This window comes from Ursus arctos, unplaced genomic scaffold (genome assembly GCF_023065955.2).
Source record: "Ursus arctos isolate Adak ecotype North America unplaced genomic scaffold, UrsArc2.0 scaffold_15, whole genome shotgun sequence".
Classification (NCBI taxonomy): Eukaryota; Metazoa; Chordata; class Mammalia; order Carnivora; family Ursidae; genus Ursus; species Ursus arctos.
The window spans coordinates 40,721,884-40,749,436 of record NW_026622819.1 but is presented as its reverse complement, the minus strand read 5'-3'; the positions used below and the strand labels follow the sequence as shown (position 1 = coordinate 40,749,436).

Here is a 27,553-nt window from a genome sequence, read left to right as displayed (position 1 = left end):
GGGGTGATACTGTATGGTGGCTGTCCTCTCAAAGAAAAGAAGCCAGGGGTGCTGGGGAAGGGGCGGAGGGTTTGCAGGAAGCAAGCCTGGGCACGAGTGAAGACCCGCTGAGGCTGGGGAGGGCACGTGGGGGTTCTTCATGCCTCGTCTATCTCTGGGGAGGCTTTACAGCTTCCAGTGAGGCAGTAGAAGAAAGAGAAAGCGGCCGCTCCCGGGATCCTGCGGACCAGGCCAGGGTCATGGCTCCGGTGGATATGCCCACCGCACGCAAGGGTATCTCGCACACACGGAGCCTGCGAGCTCGGCGAGCCTGCGCCTTCCATCCCCAGAGGTCAGACTCGGTCTGAGTGCCATGCCCTCTCTGGGCTGGGGGAAAACACAGGGCAGCAGGAGGAAGCTGCCCAAAGCCAGGGTCTGGGACCCAGTCTTGCCCATTACTCCACCCCGCCCACCTCCACGGCCCCGAGCACAGGGAGGGGGGTTGAGACATCATGAAAAGTCAAGCAGAGAGGTGCCCGCCCAAGGGTGGGAGTTCTGCTGGGCTAGGGCGCTTCCCACCCTTGCCAAACAGCCTCCCCCGCGGCTGCTCTGATCTGCCACTTCCAGAGCCTGCCTTCCCACATGATGAAAGAGAGAAGGATGGAAAGTGGGAGAAGGCTTACAGTTGAGGGAGGGGGGATCTATATATATGTGAGAAGACAGAAGAACAGATTGTCGGGGACGAAGAGAGGCACCGAACCCACCGAGGCAAACAATAGCGTCTGGGATGTTAAAAGCAGCTCAGCAGCGAAAGCCTCCCCCTCCCTGTTCCACCTGCCCACACGGCCTCGGCGCCGGGGGCGGTACAGGGGGCCTGGCGCGGGAGGGCAGGGACACGAGGGGCCCGGGGCTGAGCCCTGGACACGACGCAGTGCAGTGGTGGCAGCGCATCGTTCAGAAGGTGGGCCATGCGACCCAGGGACACGGGGAAACCCGCCTCTGATCCCACCTCCGCCAGACCTCACCATGTGGTGAGGGCCTCCGTTTCCCACCTGTTGAAAGGGCTCTTAGTAATCCCAGCCCGGGCTCGCTCACTGGAGGGGCTCTGATGCGCTCTGACAACTGCAAAGCACAGCACACGGGGTGACAAAGATTCACAGGAAGCTGGCGAGGCCTCGCCTGGACATTCGGCTGGGCCTTCCTGCAGCCACCGTGCAGCCAGGGCCCAGAGGGAATGCAGGGATCCCCTTCCAACTGCAGAACAAACCTGGGGGCCCGCTGTCACAGCTGAGCTCACCGACTGTGCCCTCGTTCCAGGCTGGGGCCGACAGGGGGCAGGGGGCTGACCGGCCCAGGCTGTTAACTCTGGGGGTAAGGGACAGAGCCGAGAAGGCACCCCAGAGCCCCTCGCAGAGCTGCCTGGGGGCTAGCGAACAGGTCCTGGGCCAGCCCCACCTGAAAGGGCTGGGAAATCCCTCTCTCCAGGGGTGGGCCTGCAGCCTCGCGGCTCACCAGCCCCCGGGGAATGTCATCCCATGGGTTGAGAAGGCTGAGGCTCAAGAGAGGGCAAGTGGCCTCCCCCAGGGTGACCAGCAAACTGTGCCAGAGAGGGACGGGAAGTCAGCTCTCTCGGCACCACACAGGAGCTCCTTCCAGGACCAACCATGCCAGGGCTCCGACTTAACACCCTAATTCAGTTCTTTCCGGGTCTTTCTCTCTAACTCTCCCTGAAATGTTGAGGGCAGGCCTTAGGTCTTTTTAATACGGTACCTACGCCAGCAGACCCTGGCCTGGGGTTGTAATGCCAGCACAACAGGGCTGCGCCACAGACCACCCCCCCCACGTGTATCTCAGAGACAGAGTCTGGGGTCCATCCTTGCAGGTGGGGAGACTGAGGCACAGAGAGGGAGCCTAGGAATGGAGCCACAGTCGCCCCTGCCTCTCAGCCTGAAGCTCTGCCCACAACTCTGGCATCGATCCCTTTTCTCCACTGATAGGCTAATAAAAACAGAGTGAAGCTCGTCCATCGAGGAGTACTTGACAGATGCGAAACAGTGACACTAATCATAATGAGGGAGCTGGGGGGGAAGGAGCTGAAACCCCTCCAGCGGTGAGCAGAGGCTGTGGCTTCCTCAGGCTGCTCTGTCTCCCCTAAATCCTCCTAGGGAAATGCACAAAATGCCAACTTTTTTCCTGTTTCTTTTTTAATAGGGACTCCAGAATCTTCAGGACTAACGTACCAATTAAATGGTTCAGTTTAAGCATGACGCTCATTTTAATTGTGTTACTCTGCCCCCGCAAGCAGGGCGAGGCAGCCCCCTCCCTCCCAGCTGTCCCGATCCTGCTCAGGGAGGGAGGCGGCCTTCTCAGGGCGCCCGGACCGCCAGAGGGCAAAGCCCAGGTCACCCTCCTCTTGCCCTGGAGAGAGGACAGCACAGGCAAGGGCCAGGCCACGGACACAGTACGGACGGCCTGTATTCAAACGCCAGGTCTGTCCGCTTGTTCCTGGCCATGAGACACCAGGGCAGGTCACTCAACTTCTCTGAGCCTCACTCCTTCCTCCTTCGAACGGGAATAAAAGAAGGACCTACCCTCAGGGCTGCTGTGGGGACCGAGCAGAAAAATGAAGTACGGGATTTGGCACACAGAAAGTGACTGATAACATTAGGTGTAGCCGGTCATCAGGACTTTTATCACCGGGGCTACGGAGCAGAGAATGGCAGCGAGCACCCCACCCCATCACTGGGGGTGGCACACAGCATCAGACGTCACCGCTGGACCGATCAGCACGCAGTACGGTAGGTACACGAGAGAGGTGGTTAAGGAGAGGGTCTGGCAATTGCAGGACTCCAGTGACCCTGAGGGGACCTGGCAGAGGCGTCCAGGTACCTGGGGCTACAGGACAAAGGGCACTGCCATCTGCCGGAAAGGCTGGGGCTCACACAGAGGCCTGGACTTAGCAAGCTGGGGAGACAAGGTGGGCCTGGTCCCAACCTTCGGGTGCAGCAGAGCACGTGAATGCACGCCACGGGCATCGGAGTGAGGTCCCGGACATGCCCCCTGGATTGGGACAAGCCCTGCGGAGAAGGCTCCCGGTCCCAAACGGCAAGCAGGGATGTACAGGGAGCCAGGGGGCCAGCATCCGCCCCTACCCTGGCTTCTTATGGGTCATGAGAATTTGGGAAATGGACTTCAACTCACTGGGCTTTGATTCCTGATGCGTCAAATGGGCCACAGTGCATGCCCTTCCGGAGAAACAAGCACTCCCCATCAGGCAGCATGTTGCGCACAGGCGCGGGGGGAGGACCGCTACCCTGCCTGCTTCCGGTGCAGATGTCCGGGCCTCAGGATGGTTAGGGTGTGCCCGGGGTCACAGAACTGGCGGCTGGGAGAGCCAGCACTGACCCTCCACGGTTTGGCTCTGTGTTCAATGATGCTCTGCTGCCTACCTCCCGGGGTAGAGGAATGATCAACTGGGAGACCGTGAAGTGCTGTTTAAATGGCAAAGGTCTGCCCTCACTCCCCCCTTCCCAGGGGCCTGCTGCCCCGTGTCCGCAGTGTCCCAAAGAGAAAGAAGGGCCTACCTGGCTGGCCGGCAGCTCCTCGTCACTGCTCTCTGAGGACCCCTCTGCGTTCTTCTCTGGGGGTGCTGGGGCCAGGGGCTTGCTTCTGGCAGCTTTGGAGTTAGCCTCCTTCTGAGGGGACAAGCACACGGGTAAGGGACAGGGGTGTTAGCTGAGGGGGAACACGACTGAGGGTCTGGGGTGGGGAAACCACAGACAGTCAGCAAGGACCCTCTCATATGCTGGCTGTCCATGGGAGGACAGCTACTGGCCCATTACTACACACACGGGAGGACAGCTACTGGTCCGGTATGCCCCACGGCCACTGGAAACACAGGCTTCCACTCTGCTAATGCTCCCTCCAGAGCTGACTCTGAACTTGAATGGGACATAGGAGTCAGACCCCACTAAAACCTGAGGGCTGCGGTGCTGTTGGCCAGGCCTCGGGATGAGAGGAGACAGCAGCCTGGGACAGGTTGCAGAGGTGAGCCAGTAGTCCCAGCGTGCTCACATCTGGCTGTAACACCCCCAGGTAAAAGCACGAGCCAGCCGGAAGTGTCCCAAGTCTGCCGCCCCCTCCTGCCAGACCAGGCCTAAATGAGGGGGGCTGGCTGGGCAGGAGCTGCGGTAGGGGCGGGGGCAGAGGAGGAGAGGCACTGGTGGTGACCAGCTCAGGGAAGCCCAGGGCAGGGGCAGAGGCCCCCCTTCACGACTCAGTCCGACCAAGCAAAGTGGCAGAGCCACCCATGTTGCCCGAGTCCAATTTCTCAAGAGCAGTGAGAAGATCCTGATTTGTGCTGTTTCCTACTTTTTAAATGGGTCAGCGACAACACACAGCGCCATAGCTGTGCCCCCGTCTCTCCCTTGCTAACAGAACCCCGACTCTGGTCTGCTAGCCCCCCACTCCTCACCACGCTCTGGGGAGGGTGGGCCCCTCTCCCAGCCAATCACAGAACCAGAGGCCCCTTATCAGTGGGCGGCCTTGGTTTTTTTCACCAGCGCAACGAGGTGAGGGGAAGGGAGGTCAGCTGGGGGACTTCCTAGCTCTTCTGGAGATGCTGCACCCCGCCATGACAATGAGCGTAAGACGGAAGAAATCTGGGTCCCCCACGATGCCAGGCCGAAGGAACTACCTTTAGAGCAGCTTTACCCCAAAGCTTCGTGCGCTACGAGGTAACCGGTCCCACTTTAAGCTCTTGGAATTAGGTTCTCTCCTGCAGAGTAGGCTGTCCTGATCCAGGAACCCACTTCAAACTTAAAAAACAAACCAAAATACTGCTATGTCTAAACATGGCTGGGAGCCCTGTGTCTTAGCCTGGCATTTAGGCCCCCATAAATGTGCCTGGTAACGAACAACTGGAAGCGACTACTGCCTACAGCGTGGCTGGCCTTTGTGGAACCCGCCTGACTTCACACTCCCTCCCCTGGCAACCCCCCGCGCCGGAGTGCCTGGCTCCACTTTTGTCTGGTGAACCCCTGGTCTTCCTTCAAGCTCTGCTCAACCGTCTCTTCTGGCCTCTTAGAGACCTGTTCTCCCAGCTCCATCAGACAGAACACTACCAGAATCTTCTCCAATAATCTGCTACTTCATCTTGCCCTACTGACTACAGGCCCTGTAAAGGCAGAGCCAACATCTTTCACCCCTTAGTCTCTACCAGTGAGAAAGAGCACCCGGGGCTGGTCTGATGTGCTGACGGCAGTGCTAGGAGCATTTAAGAGACTTCTTGGTGCTTGTTTAACTCCTGAAGAAAACAGCAATCTAAGAGGGGTTGGAGCTCGGCCTGGCACAGGGATTTCCAGCTTCCCTTAAGAAACGAAGATGTTGGCCACACACACAGGTACGGTTCCACAAGGTCACAATTGACCGCTGGAGCTGATGAGGACCGTCTCTCTAGTTGGGACCAGAGCTCTCCAGTTTGCCCTGGCTGCCACCACGACCTTCTACTGCCTCTCCTGACAGCAAGGCTCAATGTCAGCTGCCAGGCCATCACACCTGCGAACCCTCTACGTCCTGGAGTCTGTGTCCCTGAACTTCTGCAGGACAAAGCCACCCCTGCTGCTTTCTGCACACAGACAGAAGGGAAATCGTCCAGATAGAAGTCGGCTCCTCCCTCCCTTTCCCCAGGCTTCACCCAGCTGAGCTGTCCCTGGGCAGATGCACGTGCCTTCCTGGGGTCCCAGGCCCAGGTGAGGGAGGGGGCTTCCTCTAGCTCCCCAGTGCCTCCTGGTACCTGCATCACAGCCCAAGCCTCCTCGAGACTCCCTGTGACATCCTGGGACTCCTGGCCTCATTTACCTTGGCAGGAATTGCTGGTCTAGCCTTCTGTGGGGCTGGTGTGTCCGTTTGTGCTGTGGAGGCCTTGGCAGGTGCGGGAGTGCCTGGGACACCTTTCATCAGGGAGGCCTTGGTCTGGGGGTGCTTCACGGCAGGTTTCCCCTGAAGAGACACAGAGGACAGCAGCTGGGGTAAGGGTCCAGGAGTCACGGCTTTCATCTGGTCTTCTTTCCTCACCTGGCCCTGAACCCAAGTCGTGAGCGAGGAGTGGGTGGTGGCGGCTCAGAGGCCTGGTGTTGCAGCGGCTTCCTCATTAGGCCTCACCTGGGCCAGCGCCTCCTCCTCGCTGTCCGACTCCTCCTCACTGCTGCTCTCCGAGTCCTCCTCCGGCTTCCCGGCCTGGCTGGCTGTGGCTCCTGTCTTCCTGGGAGCGGCTGCTGCAGCCCCTTTCCTGGAGAACCCCTTGTCAGGGGCTGAGGCAGTTCTGACCTGGGGGGTGTGCCCTGAGGGCTTCGCCTGGCATGAGAGACACAGAATTAGGTGAGAGCGCCAAAGGGACCGAAGAGTTGTTCTCCACTCTCCCCGGGCCTCACCTGGGTGGGGGCCTCCCCGTCACTGTCCGACTCCTCCTCGCTGCTCTCTGAGTCCTCCTGTGGGCTCTTGACTGGCCCCGGCTGGGCCTGGGCTGCTGTGGCCACTGCCTTCCCCACGGCTGGCACGGACCCCTGGCCCCTCGCGGAGACGGCGTTGCTCTGGGGGGTTCTTGCTGGTGGCTTTACCTGAATTGTGAGAAGGTAACAGTATTAGGGAAGGAGGCAGACAGCATGGTTCCATTTAGGTTACGCCCTCCCACGGTGTGACTGTGCAGAAGTCTCTCCCGCCTGTGCAGGGCCCTGGCTGGGCTGAGCCAACTGCGTGGCCCTCCTCTCCACCCCACCTCTGGCGCCTCCTGGGCTTCACTTGCCTTGGCCGGGGACTGCTGCTTGGCTTGAGCAGCTGCAGGGACCACTTTTCCCGGAGCGGCTGCTGCCGCTTTGGCTGAAGCTGCTCTAGCGGGAGCTGGGTTGGTTTTGCTCTGCGGGGTTTTCACTGAGGCCTTCACCTGGAAGAAGCAGGAATTACAGAAGGGAAAAGGTGAGATGCAGCAGAGTGGTTAAGCCAAGAACATCGATTCTGGAGTCAGATGCCTGAGTCTGGATTCTTGCTCCTCCAGTTAACTGTTGTGCAAATCTGGGCAAATCACTGACCTCTCTGGGCCTCAGTTTCCTTCTCTGTAAAATGGGGCTAACAAGGCCCACCCACAGGGTTTTCACAAGGATTAAATGGGAGAGTCACAGTGTTTAGCATGGTGCCTGGCACATAAACTCGTTATCGCGAACACTTTTCTTCATGTTGGCTAAGCATGTGCCTACCCAGGGCAGAGGTATTTTCCAGGCTCCCTTTTCAGCTAGGCAGCCACGAGTTTAACTTCTGGCTAACAGAATGGAAGTCGAGGATACCATTCAAGTTTCTTACACAGGTAGAAAACATGGGTCTTCTTCCTCCCAGCTGGAAGAAATGCTGAGGTAACAGATGGAGCTCTAGCAGCCATCTTAGTCTATGAGGCAGGAGCCATGTACTCAGAATGGCAGAACAAGACAGAAAACCATGGCTTGAAGTTTTCTTCATTTTAACCTAATCTTAACTGATATCCAAGGGATTCCCCAAAACCCTCTTGGGGTATCCAAGCAAACACAGACCTAGAGAGACGAGGGCAACGAAGAGTAAAATCTTTGGCAGTGAGATCGCTGACAGTAGTGTGAAAGCAAACCAGGCTAATAGGAGGTAGAATGAGGCATCAGGCAGTGTCTCTAGGCCCCTGCCTCATTTGGAGGCCCCTGCCTCATGTCATCTGATCAGTGACACGACATCCACACGACACCAAGTGAAACTAAGAACTGTACTTCAAGAAAGAAAGCCCTCTAAAGCAACGACTATGCCTGGCTGAAGTCAGGCGCTCATCAGCACAGAAAAGTCATCCAGAGGGGAGCCATGTCTTTGACATTCACTTAAGAAAACAGAAAAGACACCAGGACTAAGTTGACCTCACAAGTCTCAATACATTTAAAAAGACTGAAATCACACCAAATATATTTTCTGGCATAGAGGGATTAAATGAGAAATCGATCACAAGGGGGCGCCTGGGTGGCTCAGACAGTTAAGCGCCTGCCTTTGGCTCAGGTCATGATCTGGGGACCCTGGGATCAAGCCCCAGGTCTGGCTTCCTACTCAGTGGGGAGTCCGCTTCTCCCTCTGTCCCTCCCATGCTTGTGCTCTCTCTCTCTCTCAATAAATAAATAAAATCTTAAAAAGAAAAAAAGAAAGCAATCTACACAGTCCCAGACATTTGGAATCTAACCCACTTCTAAATAACCCATGGTTCAAAGAATAAGAATAAAAGAAACCAACATTTCAAAATTCATGGGATGAAGCTACTGCAGTCCTTATAGGGAAATTCATTGTTTTAAATACTTACATTAGGGGAAAAAAAGAGCTACAATAAATAATTTAAGATTCCATCTTAAGAAGCTAGAAAGAGGGGCGCCTGAGTGGCTCAGTCGTTAAGCGTCTGCCCTTTGGCTCAGGGCATGATCCTGGTGTTATGGGATCGAGCCCCACATCGGGTTCCTCCACTGGGAGCCTGCTTCTTCCTCTCCCACTCCCCCTGCTTGTGTTCCCTCTCTCTCTGGCTGTCTCTCTCTCTGTCAAATAAATAAATAAAATCTTAAAAAAAAAAAAAAAAGAAGCTAGAAAGAGAAGAGCAAATCAGTCCTGAAGAAAGGAATAATGATGATCAGAGTGGACATTAACGAAATAAAAAACAGAAAATGACAGAAAAAGCAATGGGACTACAAGTTATTTCTTTGAAAAGAACAACAAAATAGGTTAAGTCTTTCGCTAGGCTGACAAAGAAACAGGACAGAAGACACAAATTATTGAAAATTAGGATGAAAGCAGGACATCACTTATAGGCCCAATGGAAATTAAGAAAGATTATAAGGGAATATTATGAACAAATTTATGCCAACAAATTAGATAATGGAGATGAAAACATACAAGTTTCTAGAGAGGCACAAATTATTATTATTTTTAAAGGTTTATTTTAGAGGGAGAGCAAGAGCACACCAGTGGGAGCGAGAGAGTCAAGCAGACCCCCTGCTGAGCGCAAAGCCCTATGTGGGGTCAGTCCCACAACCCTGAGATCATGACCTGAGCCAAAACCAAGTCGGAAGTCAGCTGACTGTGCGCCCCAAAAGGCACAAATTATTAAGTGTGCACAAAATTACCAGAAGGTATAAAATGTAACTGGCTCAAGAAGCAAAAAACCCTGAATAGACCAATAGTAATTTTCAAAACTGATTTAGTAATTAAAAATCGTCCACACACAAAAAATCCAGGCCCAAGTGTTTTTATTGGTGAATTCCATTGAGGAAGAAGAAATAATACCAATCCAACATAAACTGTCAGAAAACAAAGGAGAGAACACTACCAAATCCATTTCATGAGGCCAATATGAGCTGGATACCAAACCCAGGCCAAGACACTACACAAAAACCATAGACTAATATTCCTGATGGATATAGACACAAAAACCTTAGCAAACCAAATCCAGCAACAAAGAAAAAGGAATATACAGCATGACCAAGTGGGATTTATAGCAAGAACGAAAGGTTGATTTAACACCTGAAAATCAAGTGCAATATATTGCATTAATAGAACAGGAAAAAAACAGTAAGATCGCTTCAACAGAAAAAAGCATTTAACAAAAATTCAACTTCAATTCATAACAAAAACTCAATGAACTAAGAACAGAAAAGAACTTCTTTGGGGCGCTGACTGGCTCAGTTGGTATAGCATGTGACTCTTGATCTTGGGGTTGTGAGTTCAAGCCCTATGCTGGGTGTAGAGCTTACTTAAAAATAAAATCTTTTAAAAAAAGAACTTCTTCATCCTGATAAAGGGCATCTTTGAAATACTTAGAGCTAAAATCATACTCAACAGTGAAAGACTGAATGCTATAACCTAAATGAGAAACAAGGCAAGGGTGTCTGTTCTCACCACTGTTATTCAGCATTGTACTGGAGGATCTAGCCACTGCAGTAAGGCAAGAAAAAGAAATAAATGCAGTCTAAATTGAAGAGGAAAAGGTAGAACTGTCCTTATTCACAGACAACATGGTTTGTATATAGAAAATCCCAAGGAATCTACAAAAGCCAGGAAAACAGGTGAGCAAATGTAAAGTCGTAAGATACAAGATCAACAGGGACGCCTGGGTGGCTCAGTCGGTTAAGTGTCTGCCTTCAGCTCAAGTCATGATCCCAGGGTCCTGGGATTGAGTCCCGCATCAGGCTCCTTGCTCAGTGGGAAGTCTGCTTCTCCCTCTGCCTGCTGCTCCCCCTGCTTGTGCTCTCTGACAAATAAAATCTTAACAGAAGACGTACGATCAACATATAACACGAGGTTGGGCCCTGAAGGCACCCTACCACTCATTCAGCCAGTCATCACATGCTGACTGGCCATCTCTCCCACCCTTTTCACGCAAGGGCTCTCTTCCTATGGCATTTCAACGGAGAACATTCCTCAGTCTCTGGCACACCTGGTTTTCCAGACCAGTCCTGTCTTTGTTACTTTGTTTTGAACGTCAGCTCTCACATGGACGGTTTCCTCTGAGCTGGCCCAAAGACTATCTGACTCACCTGACCCCAGCGATACTGAGCAGTGTGGGACCGACTGAGTGTGTACAGAGGGCATTTTGAGAGGGAGGCCATATAAGGATTCTCTCATTTCATCCTCACCAGAACCCCCCAACAGAGGATTATCCTTATTCTTCAGACAAGACTCCTATCAGACCAGCCTGTCTCAGTGGAGGCAGTTCAGGCCTCCTGAAGCTAGGCGAGGCACCATCTTCTGACAAGGCATCCGGCTACAAAGCTGGGCCCCTAGAAAGAGATTAGCCGCTTTATTTTGCACCTTGGAAGAAACTAAGGCCCCAGAGCATAATCATGTCTGTGGTTGGAAAAGTTTGGGCCAAGATGAAGCAGAAGGATGTGTGCAAGCCAAAGGCTTTTGAGGCAGGCACACTGGGGCCCGGGCCCAGCTTGGACCCTCACTGGCTGGCTGGGCCGAAGCAGGTCAGCAAACAACTCTCCCAAACTCTAATTTCCTCCTCCAGAAACCAAAGCAAATGGTACTGGTGGGAGGCTCAGGTGGGAAGACAAATACTTAAGCAATGAGCACAATGAAACTTTTCAGGCATTGGTCTGGGATGTGTCTATAGCTTACGGGATAGGAGCTGTTGGGCTGGGACTCCAGCAGGGCCCACACACAGGTCAAAACCTCATTAGGGGAATCACAGGAACCTGGGTCCCACAAGGCAACAAGGGGAAGGGGACCCCTCCCCCCCAAAAAATCCATAGAAAATGTGTGCTTTGGTATAGGGGAAAAAAAAGAAATGACTAACCTCTGAGTGGTTACTGGGTGGGGGAAAGAGTGACAATTACAAATAATAAAATGGAGAGTGAGCACAGAGCATGAGTGATCTTCACTTTTCCCCACTTATCTCTTCCGGACTGGGTGAGGACTCCTGATTCTGTTCCCCATCAGCCTGGCCCACCCTCAGGGAGGCAGATAAGGGAGCCAGCAATGCGCAGGCCCGTTGCTGGGTGTGGCAGGTGAGATCTCGTTATATTCCCAATCCTGTGAAGGTTGATTTCCAATTTACAGAAGAGTAAAACAAAGGCCCTGGATGGATTCCGTCACTTGCTAGAACACGAAGCTGGGACTTGAACTCAGGTAGTCGGCCCCTGCCACACCATCTCCCTCAGTGATTCCACCAAAATGCTCGGCTTGGGGCGGTTCACTCAGGCTAGGTGCTCTACCACCCTCTGGGCCTTCACACACGCTAGTTTCTTTGCCTGGAACACTCCACTTCACCTGGCCAGCTCTTTTAGCCCACAGTTCCCAATGCCACTTTCCAGGAGGCCCTCATTCCTGGAAACCCCTAGATGCTATCAACTGCCATGCTGTTAGTCCGGGCACGTGCTCTATTCTCAACCTCAGCACACCATGCCGGAATAACCTGGGCACACGTCCACGGCCCCTGCCTAGACTGGGGACTCCCTGAGGGAGCCGGGACAGCACCTGGCAGATGGGGTGCTCTACAGAGCGTGTGGAAGGCATAAGGAATCTCAACAGGAGCTCAAAAGGCCACGGGGGAGACCCTGCTGTCTCTGACAGGTGGAGGAGACAGTGAAAAGTAGGGAAGGAGGCTGAGCTGAGGCTGCCCCTGAGGTTTCTGCACACCGGGGGCAGCCCAGAAAAGCCTCTCCTCAGCCCTGCCCCAGGCTCTGGTGTGGGTGGGATGGGCTGGCTCTTCGTCGGCCTCACCTGGGCTGGAGCTTTGGCTGCCTCCTCACTGTCGGAGTCGTCTTCACTGCTCTCTGAGGAGTCTTCTTGCACCTCAGCTTTGACCGGGGCCATTGCAGGCCCTGCCTTCCCAGGGGGTGCTGGGGCAGTCCCTTGGCCTGAGGGCCCCTTGGTGGGTGTGGAGGCAGCTTTTACGGTGACACCCTTCCCCACAGGCTTTGCCTGGAATGACAGGGAAGAGAAGCGGGTCACAGATGCCCCAGAGGCCACATGAACACTGGCCCTGAGTCCGGTGAATAAACTTGGCCTCACCTGTCCCACAGCTGGGGCCGGAGCAGGGTCCTCCTCACTCTCAGACTCCTCGCTGCTTGATGAGTCCTCCGGCCTCTGGGTGCCCCTGGCCATAGCTGGGGATGAGGTGCAGGCTGGAGAAGTTGCTGCTCCCGCCTTCCAAGGGGCTGGCGTGCCCACTCGCACCGGGGGGACCTTGGCAGGTGCTGGGGTAATGGGGGTGCCCTTCTTTGGGGAGGCCTTGGTCTGGGGTGTTCTCATAGCTGGTTTTGCCTGAGAGGAAGCAGAAGTCAGAAGCTAGAGAAGGAGACTGAATTCAGAACCCCCATCTGCTCTGGGGTGGAGCCCTGCTGCCATCCTTCCCCATGGCTCCCCAGGGAGCTGACTGGTGGGGGTGGTCAGGTCAGGCTGCAGAGCAGCCCCTCCTGGGCCCCACCTGGGCTGCAGCCATGGCTGCAGGCGCCTCTTCTTCACTGTCTGACTCCTCCTCACTGCTGTCCGAGTCATCCTTGGACACCTCGGCCTTGCCCTGGGTGGCCACAGGCCCTGCCTTCTGAGGGGGCCCCTTGGCAGGACCTGAGGCAGCTCTGACCTGAAGGACTTTCCCAGAGGACTCTGCCTGCAGTGAGACACACGGGATCAGGGGAGGGAGTGGAGAGCATGGCTGTGTGCAGAGACACAAACCGAGGGGGGGGTGGTGGTGGTGGTGGTGGGTGTGTGGGTGTGTGGGTGTGTGGGTGTGTGTGGGTGTGTGTGTGTGTGTAGGGCTGGTGCTCTAGGAGAGAAGGAGCCTTACAGTCAGGGGCCTCACCTGGGCCGGTGCCTCCCCTTCGCTGTCTGATTCCTCTTCGCTGCTGCTCTCTGAGTCCTCCTCCTGTTTCCCTACCGGGGTGGCTGCTGGTCCCACCTTTGGAGGGGGCCCCTTGACAGAACCTGAGGCAGCTCTGACCTGGGCGTTTTGCCCCAAGGGCTTTGCCTGGGAGTAACAAAAGACAGGATCAGGGCAGGGGCCCACAGCGGACTGAGCGCGAGGGGAGACAGGAGGGGAGGAAGGCAAGTGCAGGGCGCAGGGCCCCAGGTGCGGAGAGGGAGGACAAGCCCGCAGACGGGCTCTCTAGGCAGGGGCACCCGCAGCCTCACCTGAGCAGGGCTCTTGGCTGGGGGCACAGCTGCTGGGGCCTCCTCCTCGCTGCCGGACTCCTCAGTGCTACTCTCCGGGTCTTCTTCCCCCTTCCCCACCTGGGCGGCTACAGGCCCTGCCTTGCCAGGGGGCACTGGAGGGGCCCCTTTCCTAGGGGACTCCTTGACAGAAACTGAGGCAGCTTTGACTTGGGGGGTCTTCCCTGAAGGCTTCGACTGGAGGGAGACAAATGGAATCAGGGAAGGGAGCCCAGAGAGTGGACATGAGGAGGAGACACAAGAGACCGGACAGGGCAAAGGACACCACACGCACCCCAGGTGAGAAGGAGCGGGGCTCGGAGCATGTCTAGGGCTCTTGCAGAGGGCAGAACAAGTCCTCAGAAGGCCTTCAGGGGAGGGGCTCGGGCTGCACGGACTCTCCCTCCCCAGGCCTCACCTGAAGTGGCGTCTTGGCAGCTGGCGCCTCCTCTTCACTGTCGGACTCCTCCTCACTGCTGCTCTCGGAGTCCTCCTCTGGTTTCCCTGCCTTGGCCTGGGCAGCTGCAGGCCCTGCCTTCCCAGGGGGTGCTGGGGTGGCCCCTTTCCCAGGGGTCCCCTTGACAGGACCCGAGGCAGCTCTGACCTGGACTATCTTCTCTGAGCCCTTCGCCTAGTAAGAGAGGAAGGGTGGTTTGTTCCTCTCCTCCTAATCTCTGGTGCCTTCAGGACAAAGTGGAGGCCTCAGCTGGGGCTCACAAGATGCCCCTGCTTCTCTCCTCACTCTCTACCTTGACTGGTGCTCAGGCTTGGCCTATCAGCTTCACTCTCTCACTCCTGGGGCCTTCACAGCCCTGCCCATCTCACTTGGAGACCACACTGCCTCCTCTTCTGGGTCTGAGACAGGCACCAGTTCCTCTGGCAGTCCGCTCTGACGCCCCGGCACTGCTCCCAAAGTCGCCCATACACAGGGGTCAGAGCCTCCCTCGGCGGTGCTCCCCCGCCAGCGGGAGAGCTCTGTGAGCACAGGCTCCAAGTCTGGCTTGGCCCACGGCTGCACCGTGTGTGACAATTCTCACTGTCACTGCCACATCAGGGCCTTGGCACTTGGGGACTCCCCGTCGGAAGGACCTTCGTCTAAATGTCCATGTGGCACGTGCCCCCTGCTCCTTCACATCCTCAGTGTCTCTGTCAGGCCTTCCCTGAGCGCTCTACTCTAACTGCCATTCCTACAGCCCAGCCCGCCTTACCTTCCTCTTTAACACCCAGCACAGTGAACCCTATTGACTGCATCTGCCCCTGGGCATCCAGGCCTGGGCCGGTACCGGGACCTCCCCTCCCGGGCCTCACCTGGCCAGCTCAGGGCTGCGGGGCCTTTTCCCACCACAGTCTGATGCTTCCTCCCCCTGTTCTCCGACCCCAACAGCCTCCCAGCCCCCCTGCTTTCCCTTCAGGTGTCCCCAGAGGTGTGGCCACCTGCCGAGCGGGAGGGGATCCCAGCAGATGGAAGTTAACAGGATTCCTGTTAGCTAACAAACCATGATTTGGCCTGAGAAGCCAGAGGACCAGGCGATGAAAACTTAAGTCCCTTCACAACAGGACCAGCTGGCCACATCCCACTCACTAGACAAGGGAACTGAGGTAAAGGGGAGTTACCGACAGAGTGGGGTGCAGGACCACCTTGTGGGAAGCAGCCCTTCTAGGCTGCTGCTTGGGCAAGAAGGGCAATTTCCACAGGTGGCTGAAGCAAGCCCAACTGTCCTTGCCCTTCAATTTTCACACCCTCACCTCCTGCTCTCCAAACCCCAAAGTGAGTCTTATTTGGCAGAGGAAGGGCTCATCACATAGCCATTCGGCCGGCCCCTGGGGGCCACGGAAGAGTCCCTGGCTGCTGAGGGATAGGGGAGTCTGGGGATGCCAAGGGCTAGTCTGCCCCCAGGCCTCACCTGGTGGGGCGGCTCCGCAGGGGCCCCGTCCTCACTCCCAGACTCGTCTTCACTGCTCTCTGAGTCCTCTTCTGCCTCCTTGGCCTTGCTGGCTGGGGTCAGGACCCCTCCTCTGGCTTGGGGTGTCACGTCCCCTGCCTTCCCAGGGGCTGGGGCTGCCCCTTTCCCGAGAGAGTCCTTGGCAGGGGCTGGTGAGGCTTTGACCTGGGGTGGTTTTACTGACGGTTTCATCTGGAACAAGAAAATGCAATTAGGGAGAAATTAATCATCTTTGCCTCTGAGGGGTAGGAGAGGCTTCATGGCTTATAAAGTCCTCTCCTCGTACTATCCGATTCTCAAACAACTCCCTGAGACAGATGCTGTCTGTACACTCATGTTCCAGAAAAGGACAAGCAGCTCAGGGAAGTTAAGTCATTTAACCCCAATACGAAGGGCAAAGTCACCACTAGAACCCATGTCTGTGCGGCCTTGGGGGCACCCTCCAACACGGTGCTCCTCCGCCACCTGGCACGAGCCCGTCCAGCACAGAGGGGCAGTCTCACTCCACCGGGAGGCTCACCCCGTCCGCCCCTTCGATTTCAGTATCTGATCGTGGCAGCCATCCCAAGGGCCGCGAGGCCAGGATTTGAACTCCAGTCTCGCCACTGGCTTGTTTGGGCACATTCCTTTCCTCTGTGGGCTCTTTCCTAGACTTCTAAAATTCTGACATTTCCAAGGCAGGCAGCGCCCTACCTCCACCTCCATCATCAGATTCCACCTGGCCCCGGGTTCCCGGGGCAGCCATGTCCTCAATCACAAACTCCTCACTGCTGTTAGGGCCCTGTGCTGGCCTCTGGCCCACCCAAGTGTGTGTCTGACTGCTGGCTTTCCGGGGCTAGGAGTGGCCCCCTTTCCTGTGGCAGGGCTGGGAAGGGCAGGAGCCCGGGGCACCCTGAGGGCTGTATCCAGGTGGGGATGGGAGGTGGGGAGCGGCAGACAGGAGGCAGACAGGAGGAAGGTCTCCACCTTCATGTTACTGGGTGAGGCGGGAAGCAAGGTACTCTGGACACATCAACCACCCCTGAATCCTGCTGGTTCTCCCTCCACATGCCCTTTCTAGTGGGCGCCCTGGCACCTGCCACCAGCCTCACTCCGCCAGCTGCTTCAACGGTCTCGCTACTTTCCCTCTGCCCTGTCCTCCAACCGAGGCCACAACCAGCAACCTTCCTCCAACATAAATCAGGCCATCTCACCTCCATGCCTAAAACCTTGAGATGGCTTCTCACAGACCCTAGAGTACAACCCAAACTCCTCGTTGGTCCCCATGGTCTGGCAGGGGAACGCGGCCCCTGCCTACTCTGACCCCTCTTCGGTAACTTGCACCTCGACTACGGCGTCACATTCTTGTTGGTGCCCCTCGGGGCTCTCTACGTTTCCCCTAGCAACCTGCGGCACAGCAGCCGAACTTCTGAGGACCCCTCCCTGTCCCCAGGGCAGCGGGAATCATGCAGTCCTGCCTCCCACTACATTCCCAAGGCCTGGGTGCCCCATAAAGAATGACTCCCTGGTCACAGTTCAGAGAAGGGCTAAGGCCACAGACCAACACCTGACCATCCCTGACCACGCACCTAGGCCCGGCATTCACCGTCAGGCCCAGAGCCCCTCACCCGACTCACCCGACCACACCACGGGACGGCTGCCCTCCCACCCCTGGGCCTTGCCTTGTGCAGCTCTTGCTGCTTAAACACCCCTCCCCCCCACATCCCTTCCTGGTGAGTCCCCTGTGCGTCAAGGCCCCGCTCCAGTGCCACCTCTCCCAAGAAGCCTTCCCTTGTCTCACAGACAGGACAGCGTCTCTCCTCCCCGAGACCTCTCTCATGCCCAAGGTGCGACGAGCAGCACCTGGCTCTCCTCCCCAGGCCTCGGCCTTTCCAGCTCCCAGTCCCCCCAAAACACTTGCTGAACTGATTTGGCCCCATTGGTGTGCAAAGCCCCGGCCACGCCTCTGCGAGAGTTGGTTTGCAGAGGGTGGCTCCCGAGGATGGTGGCAATTACCTCCACATATGTCTCATCGCTCGAGCTCGAGGTCTCCTCGCTGGAGCTGTCGGCCTGGTTGGCTGATGTCATTCCTGAGGGAGGATGAGGGAGAGGACTGAGGGCCTGCCCTTCCAGACTCCTCTCCCCTCGCCAGCACTCTGCCACGCCAGCCAATGAGAGGCAGGTGCTCTGCGCTGGCCTCTCGCGTGAGTGCTTCGGCCCCACCTACCGTGAAGCCCCACAGCTGAGGCGTGTGCCCCTCGCATCCCCGCGTTCCCACACCTCTGTGGCCCTGGGAAGGGTCAGACTAGGTCCTAACACATACAAGCCAGTGTCTGATGGCTCAAAGATCTCTTTCCGTCCTCATCACACTGAGCAGGCAGGCAAATGCCTATTTGACATGAGAAACTGAGGCAAACCCAGGCCTCTCACTTTAGTCTCAGCCTCTACAGTAGGCCTCGGACCCACCTGAGAGCAGTAAGCCAGAAAATGCTCCGCCACCACCCAGGCTGCTCCAACCTTGGCAAAGCCTGATGTGTCCCTGCAGCAGACCCTCCCTCACTGAGGTGTGGAGCCCTTACTGCCATGGAGACAAACCTCTAATTTCCAGAATGTCCCAGAGCTTGATAAAGCAGTGCCTGGGGCCTGCCTCCCCAACACAAACTCAGGGGGCTTGGCGTCTAGAGGTCCTCGCTGCTCACCAGGCTTGGCCGTGGTTCCGAGGGCCGGGACACTGCCCTCCTCCTCAGTTTCTGAGACCAGGATGGTATTTGCCGAGGGCCCAGCTGACTTCCTGGGTGACCTCCCAGACAAAAGGTGGGCCACTGCCTTTCCAGAGGCTGGATGTGGTGTGGAGTTAGTCTTGCCGGCTTTCTTGGTCTTTGCCTACAAAGGACAGGGGTGACGGACACGCTGGGTTGGCCTGGTGAGTGACGAGCACAGGCCTCTTCCCAGCCATGCAACTTGGGCAAATTCCCTCCCTCGGTCTGTTCCTTCATCTTTAAGGTGGGGCCGACAGTGGCACCTGCCCGCAAAGGTTTGGAGAACGCCAAATCACAGTCCTGGGACACAGAGTTACTTGCTAAGCGGTAACGGGCGGCGTGCTGCGGTTCCCAGCACTACCTCGCACTGCAGCTAGCGTGCCAGGCCTCTCAGGCGCGCGTCCTCGTGTGTCTGTACTGCCGCTACAGGGACTACCAGCACATGGTCGTCCACTCTGAGTGGTTCATCTAGAAAACGAGCTTCATGCTTTCAGAACCACAGGTGTCTTATTCACTGTGGTGCCCCCACCACCTCCCACAGTGCCTGGAAAATAACGAGATTGGTCCCAAGTTGTTGGCTGAACAGGTGCATGCAGGGATGACAGGGGAAAGTGTTGCAGGTGCATCCTGTGCCCAGTGGCCCAAGCAGTGGGCATTGTTCCCACCTTACAGAAAAGGAAACTGAGGCCCAGAGAGGGGAAGGGACGCAGCAGGGTCACACGGCTGGTGATAAACGCTGACATCTGATCCAAGTCGGACCCTTAGCCACAACCCTATCCTTCTCTGACGCAGGGGACTGTCCCCCTAGGGTGCTGCACACTGATAGGCCACAGCTTGGAAGGTGGTCCTACTCACCTTGTCTTTCTCTTTTGCGCTCGATGGCAAAACCGACCCCGCCACCAAGGAGTTGGTAGATGCTAGTCTTGGGGCTGCAAGACAGAAACACCCATGGGCTGAGCCAGATGAGCTTTTTCTCACTCAGAACAGCCAACAGGTCTCAGCTCACTTGACGGTTCAATCGGTGTGGCTGCCCGGTGCTGGCATGAGGACCTGAGGCCGAGCCCAGACCTGTGGAAAAGAGCTCTGGGGCGCAGGAGCCACATCCAGAAGGAGCAAGAGAGCAGGGCAACGTGAAAGCCACGGGTCCGCGTCCCCCAGGGAGTCCCAACTCCCTGATGGCATGAGACACTGGAGCCCCCAGAGGAAAGGGCTGGCTCGCAGGCGTGCTGCACACTACCTCGATGGCACGGGCCAACTTCAGGGTGGGCCAGCCCCACAGGCTACCACCCTGCAGTCCCAGAGTCCCTCGGCAGGACAGGGCAGTGGTTAGCCAGCCCGTCCCCGGGCCACTGAGAAAGCTGCTTGGGATTTCAAGGGTTTCTAGTGGAAAGGCAGCTGAACCATGGGCCCGGGAACTGGTCAGATGTGGAGACTTACAGATTCCTGGTGCTCTTACACCAGGGGACTGTCTCCCCAGATCTCAGACAGGGCAAGATTTCTAGGGTGTGCTGTGCACTCGAGAGGACACTGTGGAGATGAACGGCTCCCTTCCTGGCATTGAACTCCATCTCCCTCTCTTTTTAATTTTAGACACATCTGTAAGTGGAGAGGAAGTACAGCGAACCACACAGTCCCAACCATTACCAACTTGTGGCCAACGTGATGTCAACCAGCCTCTCTGGCACCCTTCCCCATCAAGTATGATTCTGAAGAGAAAGCCAGACACTGTACCGCACTGCCCACAAATATTTCCATATGCTTCTCTCAACGGGGACTCAATTATGATTCTGTTATCACAGGAAAAATTCATAAACTATCACTCAATAAAATTCATTAAATAAAAATTCATTAATACCAAATAGTACGAAATTCACCCATTTTTGTGTTACACAGTGTGTTGAAATGGATGTGTGCACGTATGGACGGCCGTCTGCAGGACTAGATGCAAAGGGCACAGATGGAGAGCTCCCCGCCAGGATACATTTCGGGGGGGGCGAACCAGGAGAGAAGAATAGAAAACCTCTCATTTTTCTTCCACGTGCTTTCATATGGTTCAAAGTGAACTTGTTTTACATTTGTAATTTTAAAAGATTAAGAAAGATATAAGATATATATTCAATATGATCTTGAATATTTTTAAAAACATGCTCAGGAAAAATAAATGGAAGAATATTTGCCAACTTGTAGGTGGCAAGAATATGGGTAATTTTTTCTCCTGTCTTTTTTTTTTTTTTTTTTTAAAGATTTTATTTATTTATTCGACAGAGATAGAGACAGCCAGCGAGAGAGGGAACACAAGCAGGGGGAGTGGGAGAGGAAGAAGCAGGCTCCTAGCAGAGAAGCCTGATGTGGGGCTCGATCCCATAACGCCGGGATCACGCCCTGAGCCGAAGGCAGACGCTTAACCGCTGTACCACCCAGGCGCCCCTCTCCTGTCTTTTTAACCAGTAATTTTCAGATATCCTATAATGAACAGTCCACAGTAAATCCTAGATTTCTTTTACAATCAGAAAATATACTTAAAGTCAAGAAATTACCCTCTTGCAGAGGGAAGGGACGACTCCTCAGTGGAGGTATAGTTGTGTCGGTTAAAGCAAACTGTCCTGAGGGCTTGGGGGGAAGGGGCTGGGAAGGCCTCACAGGCTCACCCCTGCGAAAGCTCTGAAACCGGAGTGCTCAGGACAGCCCCTCTGTGCTACCTTGTACTCCTCCAGCACAGAAAACACAGCCCCTCTCCCAGCAGCCCACAGGCCGCACAGAGAGGTGCTTGCCGGCTGTGCTCTGAGATCTTTCCAGCAGTTCTTCTACATATGCGGGCTTCTTTCCACCTTTATCAGAATCACCCGGGGGCTTGTAACAACGCAGCTGTTGTACCCCAAATTAGACTGTAAGGGCCCAGCTTGGTTTTTGTTCACCACTGGATTCCCAGTACCCGGGACACAATGTCTGGCACGAGAAAGGGCTCAACTAAATACTGCAATAGGTATGTGGGACGCTTCCAGTCTTCTCTCTAAAAGGTCCTGGTCCTCCCAGGGCTCACCGGAGGAGCAGCTAGAGGTGGGCTCTCCCCCAGGACAACCCAATATCCAAAAGCCTGCTCGCCAAAGCTGCAGGGCCCTGGGCTGAGCCGCGCCCACACCGACAGAAGCTCCCCCAGAGTGCAGGACTCTTACTGGCTTTAGCGGCTTCAGCTTCTGCGTCGTCCTCGTCCTCCTCTTCCGAGCTCTCTGAGCTGCTAATGGGGTCTGACACTCGGGTCTTCTTAGCCTGCAACGCCGCATCCTCCTCCGCCTTCCTCTTCTGGCCAATCTCTGAGGTTCTGCAGGACAAGGATGACTGGCTATACCAACCAGGTGACAAGGGCACCTCCAGATTTGAAAAGACATGCCCCCCCGCCCCCCAAGGAAATGCGCATAGCGAGTTTGAGAACACTGCGTAATACACTTGTATTCTCCATTTTCACACATTTCATAAACTATTTTTACGATTATTAGTCTTCAAAAAAATCAGGAAGGGTCAAGAACAGCATGTGACAGCGGCTAACCGTCACTGAGTGGGATGAGCCAGCATCTGTAGGCCGTTCATAGAACCATCCGGGCTCCTCCTCCAGAACTTGCAGCACCGCCACTGTCCTCTCTCTGGGAGATCCCGCTCAGGTTCTGCCTGTGCTTTAGGCCCCAGCGCCAACACAGACTCCTCAAGGCCCTGCCTGACCGTGCCCCACCCCCGCCGGGCTCGGCCCTGCCATCCCGTTTCATTTTCTTCAGAGCACTTTCTCTCTCCTGTCATTCTACTTACTTCCTGCCTGACTCCCCAGCTTCGTAGTCAAACCCCGGGGCGGGGGGGGGGCTGACAGGAGCGTCTGCTAGCTCACCAAGTACCTTCCGCATGTAGCAAGCATCTCAAAAAACGAACAACTAAATGACTTGCTCAGGGTCAGAGAGGAGGAAGTTTGGAAGTTTGGGGCACGGGCAGGACAAGCACCCAGATGGCTGAGTCCCTGGAATGTGCGAGTACCATCTCCTCTGACCTCACCCTCCCACCCCGACAACGTCACCATCTATGCCCTGTGTTCTCCAGCTGGGCTAGATGTGCCCTGCCACAGTCTGTGGTCCCTTGTTCCCAGGAAGGCCACTTGTTGGGACTCCCCTGAAAAACAGGTTTCCTTTATTACGCTTATCAATTCATTCTGCTCCTCTCACCTCAACAGAATCTAAGTTTCACAAGGGCAGGGATTTTTCTCTGGTTGGTTCCAGGTACATCAAGAACTGTTCTGGCTCATAGTAGCTGCTGCTTAATAAATGTGGGCGGAGGGGGGACGCCTCCGAAGGTCAGGTTTAGCACCTTATCTACTATTACTACATTTTACAGGTGAAGACGCAGACTCAAGGAAACCAAGTTTGCCCAAGGTCATAAAGCTGGTTGTTGGGTTTGAACTTTGCTGAGAACCGTTAGACTAGGCTGCCTCTGGTGGGGGTGAGGTCCACGTTCCATTCAGTACCCCTCACCCACAGAAGGGACCAGTGACAAGGAAGGGGCTCACTGAGGCGGTTCTCTAGGGAAGGAAGTGCCAGACACCTGGGCACACTGAAGAGGGTGAGGGAGAGGAAGTGCGGGGTGTGCACTGCACTCTGACCTTACCTTACAGCAGAGGAAAGCTGAGAACTGAGAGCTGACAGGGCCTTCACAGACCTTAGCTCTCTGCTGGAAGCTGGGATCGCTTCCACACCATTCTCGCCTTTGCTTACACCCCTCCGGTGACAGGGAACTGTAGTCTACCTCATTTTTGGATAGCTCTGATGACCAAGTGCTTATATTCAGAAGCTGAAGCCTGTCTCCCCAAAGTGGTACATCTGGGTCCCACTTCAGTCTCTCAGAGCCCTAGAGAACGGCCCACTCCCTTTGTCCTCTGAGATGTGCAGACGCATCACCCGCCCCTTTGCCACCTCTTGTCCATCCTGGACAGTTCAGTGTTTTCTAATCATTCCTCATGGAACATGACTGCACGTCCTTCACTCCCCTGGATGACTGTGGTCAGGCCAGTTCAGGGAGAATGATTATCCCCTCCCTCCCTCTCAAACCATTCCTCTGTTGATATGCCCTTGGATTATCCCCCCTTTCCTTGTTTCTGCATGTTTCACAGACACTTCCCTCCATCTCTCCCTCCAAATTGGGCTTGCTTCTTGCTCCACGCTCAGGCCCACCGTCCACACAAGAGCACAAGCCAGGCACCTGGAAGTCAATGAGCCCACCCCTCCAGACCATCCACAGCTCTGGGTCTCGTCCCCTAATATTCCTGGAATTGACCATCTGACTCTCTACCTCCCCCCCCACCCCGTTATTCCTGTCTCAAGCCCCATCAGCTCTTGCCTGGATGATGGTGTCCAAAGCCCCAACCAGCCACGCCATCCTGCAGAGTGATCTCACCACTCTCTACTTCACCCTTTCACAGCTTTCATTGCTCTTAGGGCAAAGACACAACTTCTCACCATGGATGATGAGGCCTTGCATGGGGTGGACCCTGCCAGCCGGCCAGCCTCCTCTGTCCTGTGGCTGCAGCTACAGGCCTCAAGCACCAGCAGTTCCTTCTGCCAGGCCCACTCTACCTGCCTCTCCAGACCTACTGCCTAGTTCCCTCCTCTACTGCAGCCCTCACACAAAAGGTCACCACAGGGAAATCTCCCCTAAACCCCCAAATGAGGCCCAGCTAACCCGTTTATGGGGTTTTGATACCAGGTCTTTTTTCATAGTCATTACTACCATTTTAATTTAACATTTATTTGTTTCAGTCTTTGAGGCATGCCTACCTCCCTGACTCCAAGGTCAGCTCCAGGAAAGAAGGAACCATGTCTGTCTCACTCACGACAGTTATCTCCATACTTAGAACAGGAGCTGGCATTTAGCGGGTAGGTGCTAAACGTTTGTTTCAATAAACGTTTGTTGACTGAATAACAAGCTGCTGAGAAGCTATGGTCCGTGGAAGCACTGACCACAGCTCTCAATGTCCTCTCTCACTATCAGACACCCACACCTGTGACCTGGCTTCTCAGGGGCGATGCCTATGTCCACAGTGGGCTATGCAGACAGATCGCAGACCTGATTAGAATCCTAGCTTATTTCAAGCTGATGGCCTGGGGTGTCCCTACTCCACTCTTTCAGCCCCGTCAGACTTACTGTTGCCAGTGAGTATAGATGTCCATAAGGGTTACAGGCTGAGTCAGGAAACTTTTCTGCAGAGAAGTAAAGAGAAAGCAGCAATTAATCCCCCAGCACAATATGGGTTCTCCTTGGGCCTAACTCTCCATGACCTCACGGGAGACTGTTTGCTCTGGGAAATATGTCTGTTTGGCCCTGTCAGTACCACTCAAACCTTCCAGAGACAAGCAGGGCAAGTACTTCCAGCTAAAACCTTTTAAGACAACGTGTTAGTCAGAGGTACCTTTGAGAAACTGGAGTTAGAATGTTCCAGCATTTGTCTAGCAGTCCCCAACCTCCCTTGCACTCTCCACGCTTAGAGGCCACAAGACAGAGTTTTTTCCACCCCTGACCTTTCAAAAGTCTTTGAAAGGCCAGGTGGGTCAATCTCCCCAGGGCAATATGAACTACAGCTCAGATATCCAAGGCGTCCAGGTGGCATAACCGCGGTCCACTTATCCACTAGGAAGAGACTAGAACCAAATGGTGCCAGTCCCTTGGTAGAAGCAGAGGGAACCGGGTGGAATCCAGCCCTTTGGAACCAAGGCCGGATGGCCCACTCTGTACATGTCAAGAACCCAGGGTGTCAAGTGCTCCAGGGAGGTCGAGTGAGCAATGCGAGGTGAGGGCAGCATCAGGGATCTGGGCAGAATGGCCAAGAGGCTGCATCTGGAGTCAGGCAGAGCTCCTCTGTTAACTGCTGGGCTAATCTCTTCACCTCTTCAAACTTCAGGTTCCTTCTTTATAACACGGGGCTAAGAGCACCCACCTAGCAGGATGCTATCAGGCCTGAACAAGATATTCTAGTCCGTGCCCAGCACATGACTGATAACACACAGACTCCAACTGTCGACTTCACTCTGCTCTGCCCCAGCCACACTTGCTTCCTCACTGGCGCTCAAATGTGTTGCTATTCTTTCTACCTGGAATGCTCCCTCCTGCTAACTATGTAGCTCACGCCCTCACTTCCTTAAGGTCTCTGCCTTCTCAGAGGTGAAATGTCAGATGAAATGTCACCTTCTCAGTGGGGCTTCCTGATCACCCCACTTATAACTGAACCCTGATATTCCTTATCCTCCTTGCCTGCCTTATTTTTATAGCTAACACCTATGATCACCTAATACGCTACATCATTAACTTTTTTTTAAGTATTTGTCATCTGTCTGCTCCTGCTCCAATGTATGTTCCACAAGGACAGGATACTTTGGCCTAGGCAAATGCCCCCATGAAGATGGGTACTGTCTCTCACCCCACTTACCTGTTAAGTAATCTAAATGGAGTAAGAAGGCAATCAAGGTCTAGAGAGGGTTGAGAAAAGCTCGGATAATGTCTTAGGGTCCATCACCCTCTAGGGAGATCCTGGGAGCAAGCAGCAGGACCAGAGCCTACACCACAGCCAAAGGGATGACTAATCAGGTCAATATTCAGTTTAATAGCTTAAAACCTTCCCGTGGCTTACCACTGTTCTTCAGATGAAGACCAAACTAATTACAGGAAGGCTCTAGCCAGCTCCCTACCCCCTCTGTCACCCTGTACTCCACACTTCAGCCACAATGGACTTTCCAGAGGCCAGTACAAATGCAACAAGTTCCCTCCCACCACAGGACGTTTGCACTTCTGCCTGGAATATCCACCTCCCTCCTCCCAGGTCTCAAATCAACATCCACTTCGCCGGGAAAGCAGTCCTGGATATCCCTGACACACGGGCAATTTGCCATCCCTGTCTTATCACCCTGTGCCTAATGTGTTAAGCGTACAGTTACTTCTGTGATTCTTTGATTTATGTCCACCTCGCCTACTAGATTTAGAATGTAAACCCTAGGAAGCCTGAGGGACAGTGCTCAACATTCTATCACGAGCACCCTGAGCGCCGGAGTGAGTTGCTGAAGAAAATGAATGAAGTAAGCAATGACTCCACCACAAGCTCGCATTCTAAAGCTGTCTGACTCAGTAGGGAGGGACGAGGGCCTGAGCTTCACCTCAAGGACGAGGCCACAAGCCCCTTCCCGCGGCGGTCTCTTTCGCCTCCTCACCCTTCCCGGGGTCTCGTCGCAATTCACCCCTCAGGCTCTTAACAACCCTCTCGCCCTCCGGGGCCGCGCTGAGCCACGTGGCCCGAGACTTCGGAAACTCGGAAACTTTAAACCGCCACCACCAGGAAGGGGGTGGAGGTGAGGGCCGCGGGAATTACAAAGCCGTGCGCGTCCGATCTCACATCCCGGCCCGCCCACTGCACGGCTGAGGAAACTGAGGCCCAGAAGGACAGGGAGCCGCAGGGGGGCAGAGGCTGCGGCTCCTTCACTACCCCTGGCCGCCTCCCAGAGCACCGCAGGGACGGTCCGGCCCTGGGCGCCCGCCAGGCCGCTAGGGGAGGGGGCGCAGGCGGTCGGTCTCCAAATCCTGCACGCGGCCCTAGCACACGGCCCGCACACGCTTACCTGGCCACTCTGCTCCTTCACTTCCCGCGCCGCGCGCACATAGCCTGCCTGCAACAGATGCTGGTAGATCAGGGGGAGCAACTCCCGGCGTTTCCTGGCCTCGGCCATGCCGGCGAAACCCGGCCCGTCCGCTCACCTGCACGCCCCCCTCAGTCCCCGCCCGCCACTTCCCTCGTGCCCTTAGACCTCGCGCGCCCCACTTCCGGCTCCTTTTTTGCCCGCGGCGCGCAGCGCGCCGGGAAATGTAGTCTTAGTTCCTGGAGTGGCCGGCCCCGCCCCGGAGGGTGAAAGGGGCAGAGGCTTGGGGGATAACGAAGCCTCCCATTGGCGGGGGAGGGCGTGGTCAGACCTAGACCCGCCTCCTAGCCTTATGATGAACGACTCCCTCTTAAAATCTCCAGACTTGCCCACTGCAGGCGTTTGTCTTCCATGTTTGCTGTGACGTCTGCGATAGGGTTTTACTCATCACTGAACATCTTAATCTGCATCTCTCTGATCCCGAACTTCCAGTTACTCGCTCATTTATTCACTTCACAGAGTTTTTAGGACCCATGTATTTGTCATCATT

The 27,553-nt window shown here is 55.3% G+C and overlaps 1 protein-coding gene across 8 annotated transcripts in view; it reads right to left on the bottom strand.

The window, feature by feature from the left end:
- The window catches only part of TCOF1 (treacle ribosome biogenesis factor 1), a 38,098-nt gene extending 10,903 nt beyond the window's left edge, over positions 1-27,195 (bottom strand). For 3 of the 8 annotated variants that reach the window (XM_026510764.4, XM_026510765.4, XM_026510767.4), the window contains exons 1-18: positions 26,986-27,174; positions 24,527-24,582; positions 21,526-21,671; positions 19,208-19,281; positions 18,293-18,476; positions 17,610-17,683; positions 15,576-15,806; positions 14,090-14,302; positions 13,654-13,869; positions 13,325-13,489; positions 12,950-13,132; positions 12,535-12,786; positions 12,244-12,444; positions 6,782-6,919; positions 6,411-6,596; positions 6,142-6,333; positions 5,839-5,979; positions 3,564-3,674 (exon numbers count right to left, since the gene is read on the bottom strand). In XM_026510764.4, coding sequence (XP_026366549.2) covers positions 3,564-3,674; positions 5,839-5,979; positions 6,142-6,333; positions 6,411-6,596; positions 6,782-6,919; positions 12,244-12,444; positions 12,535-12,786; positions 12,950-13,132; positions 13,325-13,489; positions 13,654-13,869; positions 14,090-14,302; positions 15,576-15,806; positions 17,610-17,683; positions 18,293-18,476; positions 19,208-19,281; positions 21,526-21,671; positions 24,527-24,582; positions 26,986-27,093 — 2,871 coding nt within the window. In that variant the 5' untranslated portion in view covers positions 27,094-27,174. Of the gene's footprint in view, positions 1-3,563; positions 3,675-5,838; positions 5,980-6,141; positions 6,334-6,410; positions 6,597-6,781; positions 6,920-12,243; positions 12,445-12,534; positions 12,787-12,949; positions 13,133-13,324; positions 13,490-13,653; positions 13,870-14,089; positions 14,303-15,575; positions 15,807-17,609; positions 17,684-18,292; positions 18,477-19,207; positions 19,282-21,525; positions 21,672-24,526; positions 24,583-26,985 lie in introns of all 8 variants that reach the window. The other 5 variants (XM_057312258.1, XM_057312259.1, XM_048224351.2 and 2 more) reach the window with 4 other exon arrangements.
- Between the last annotated feature and the right edge of the window lie 358 nt (positions 27,196-27,553).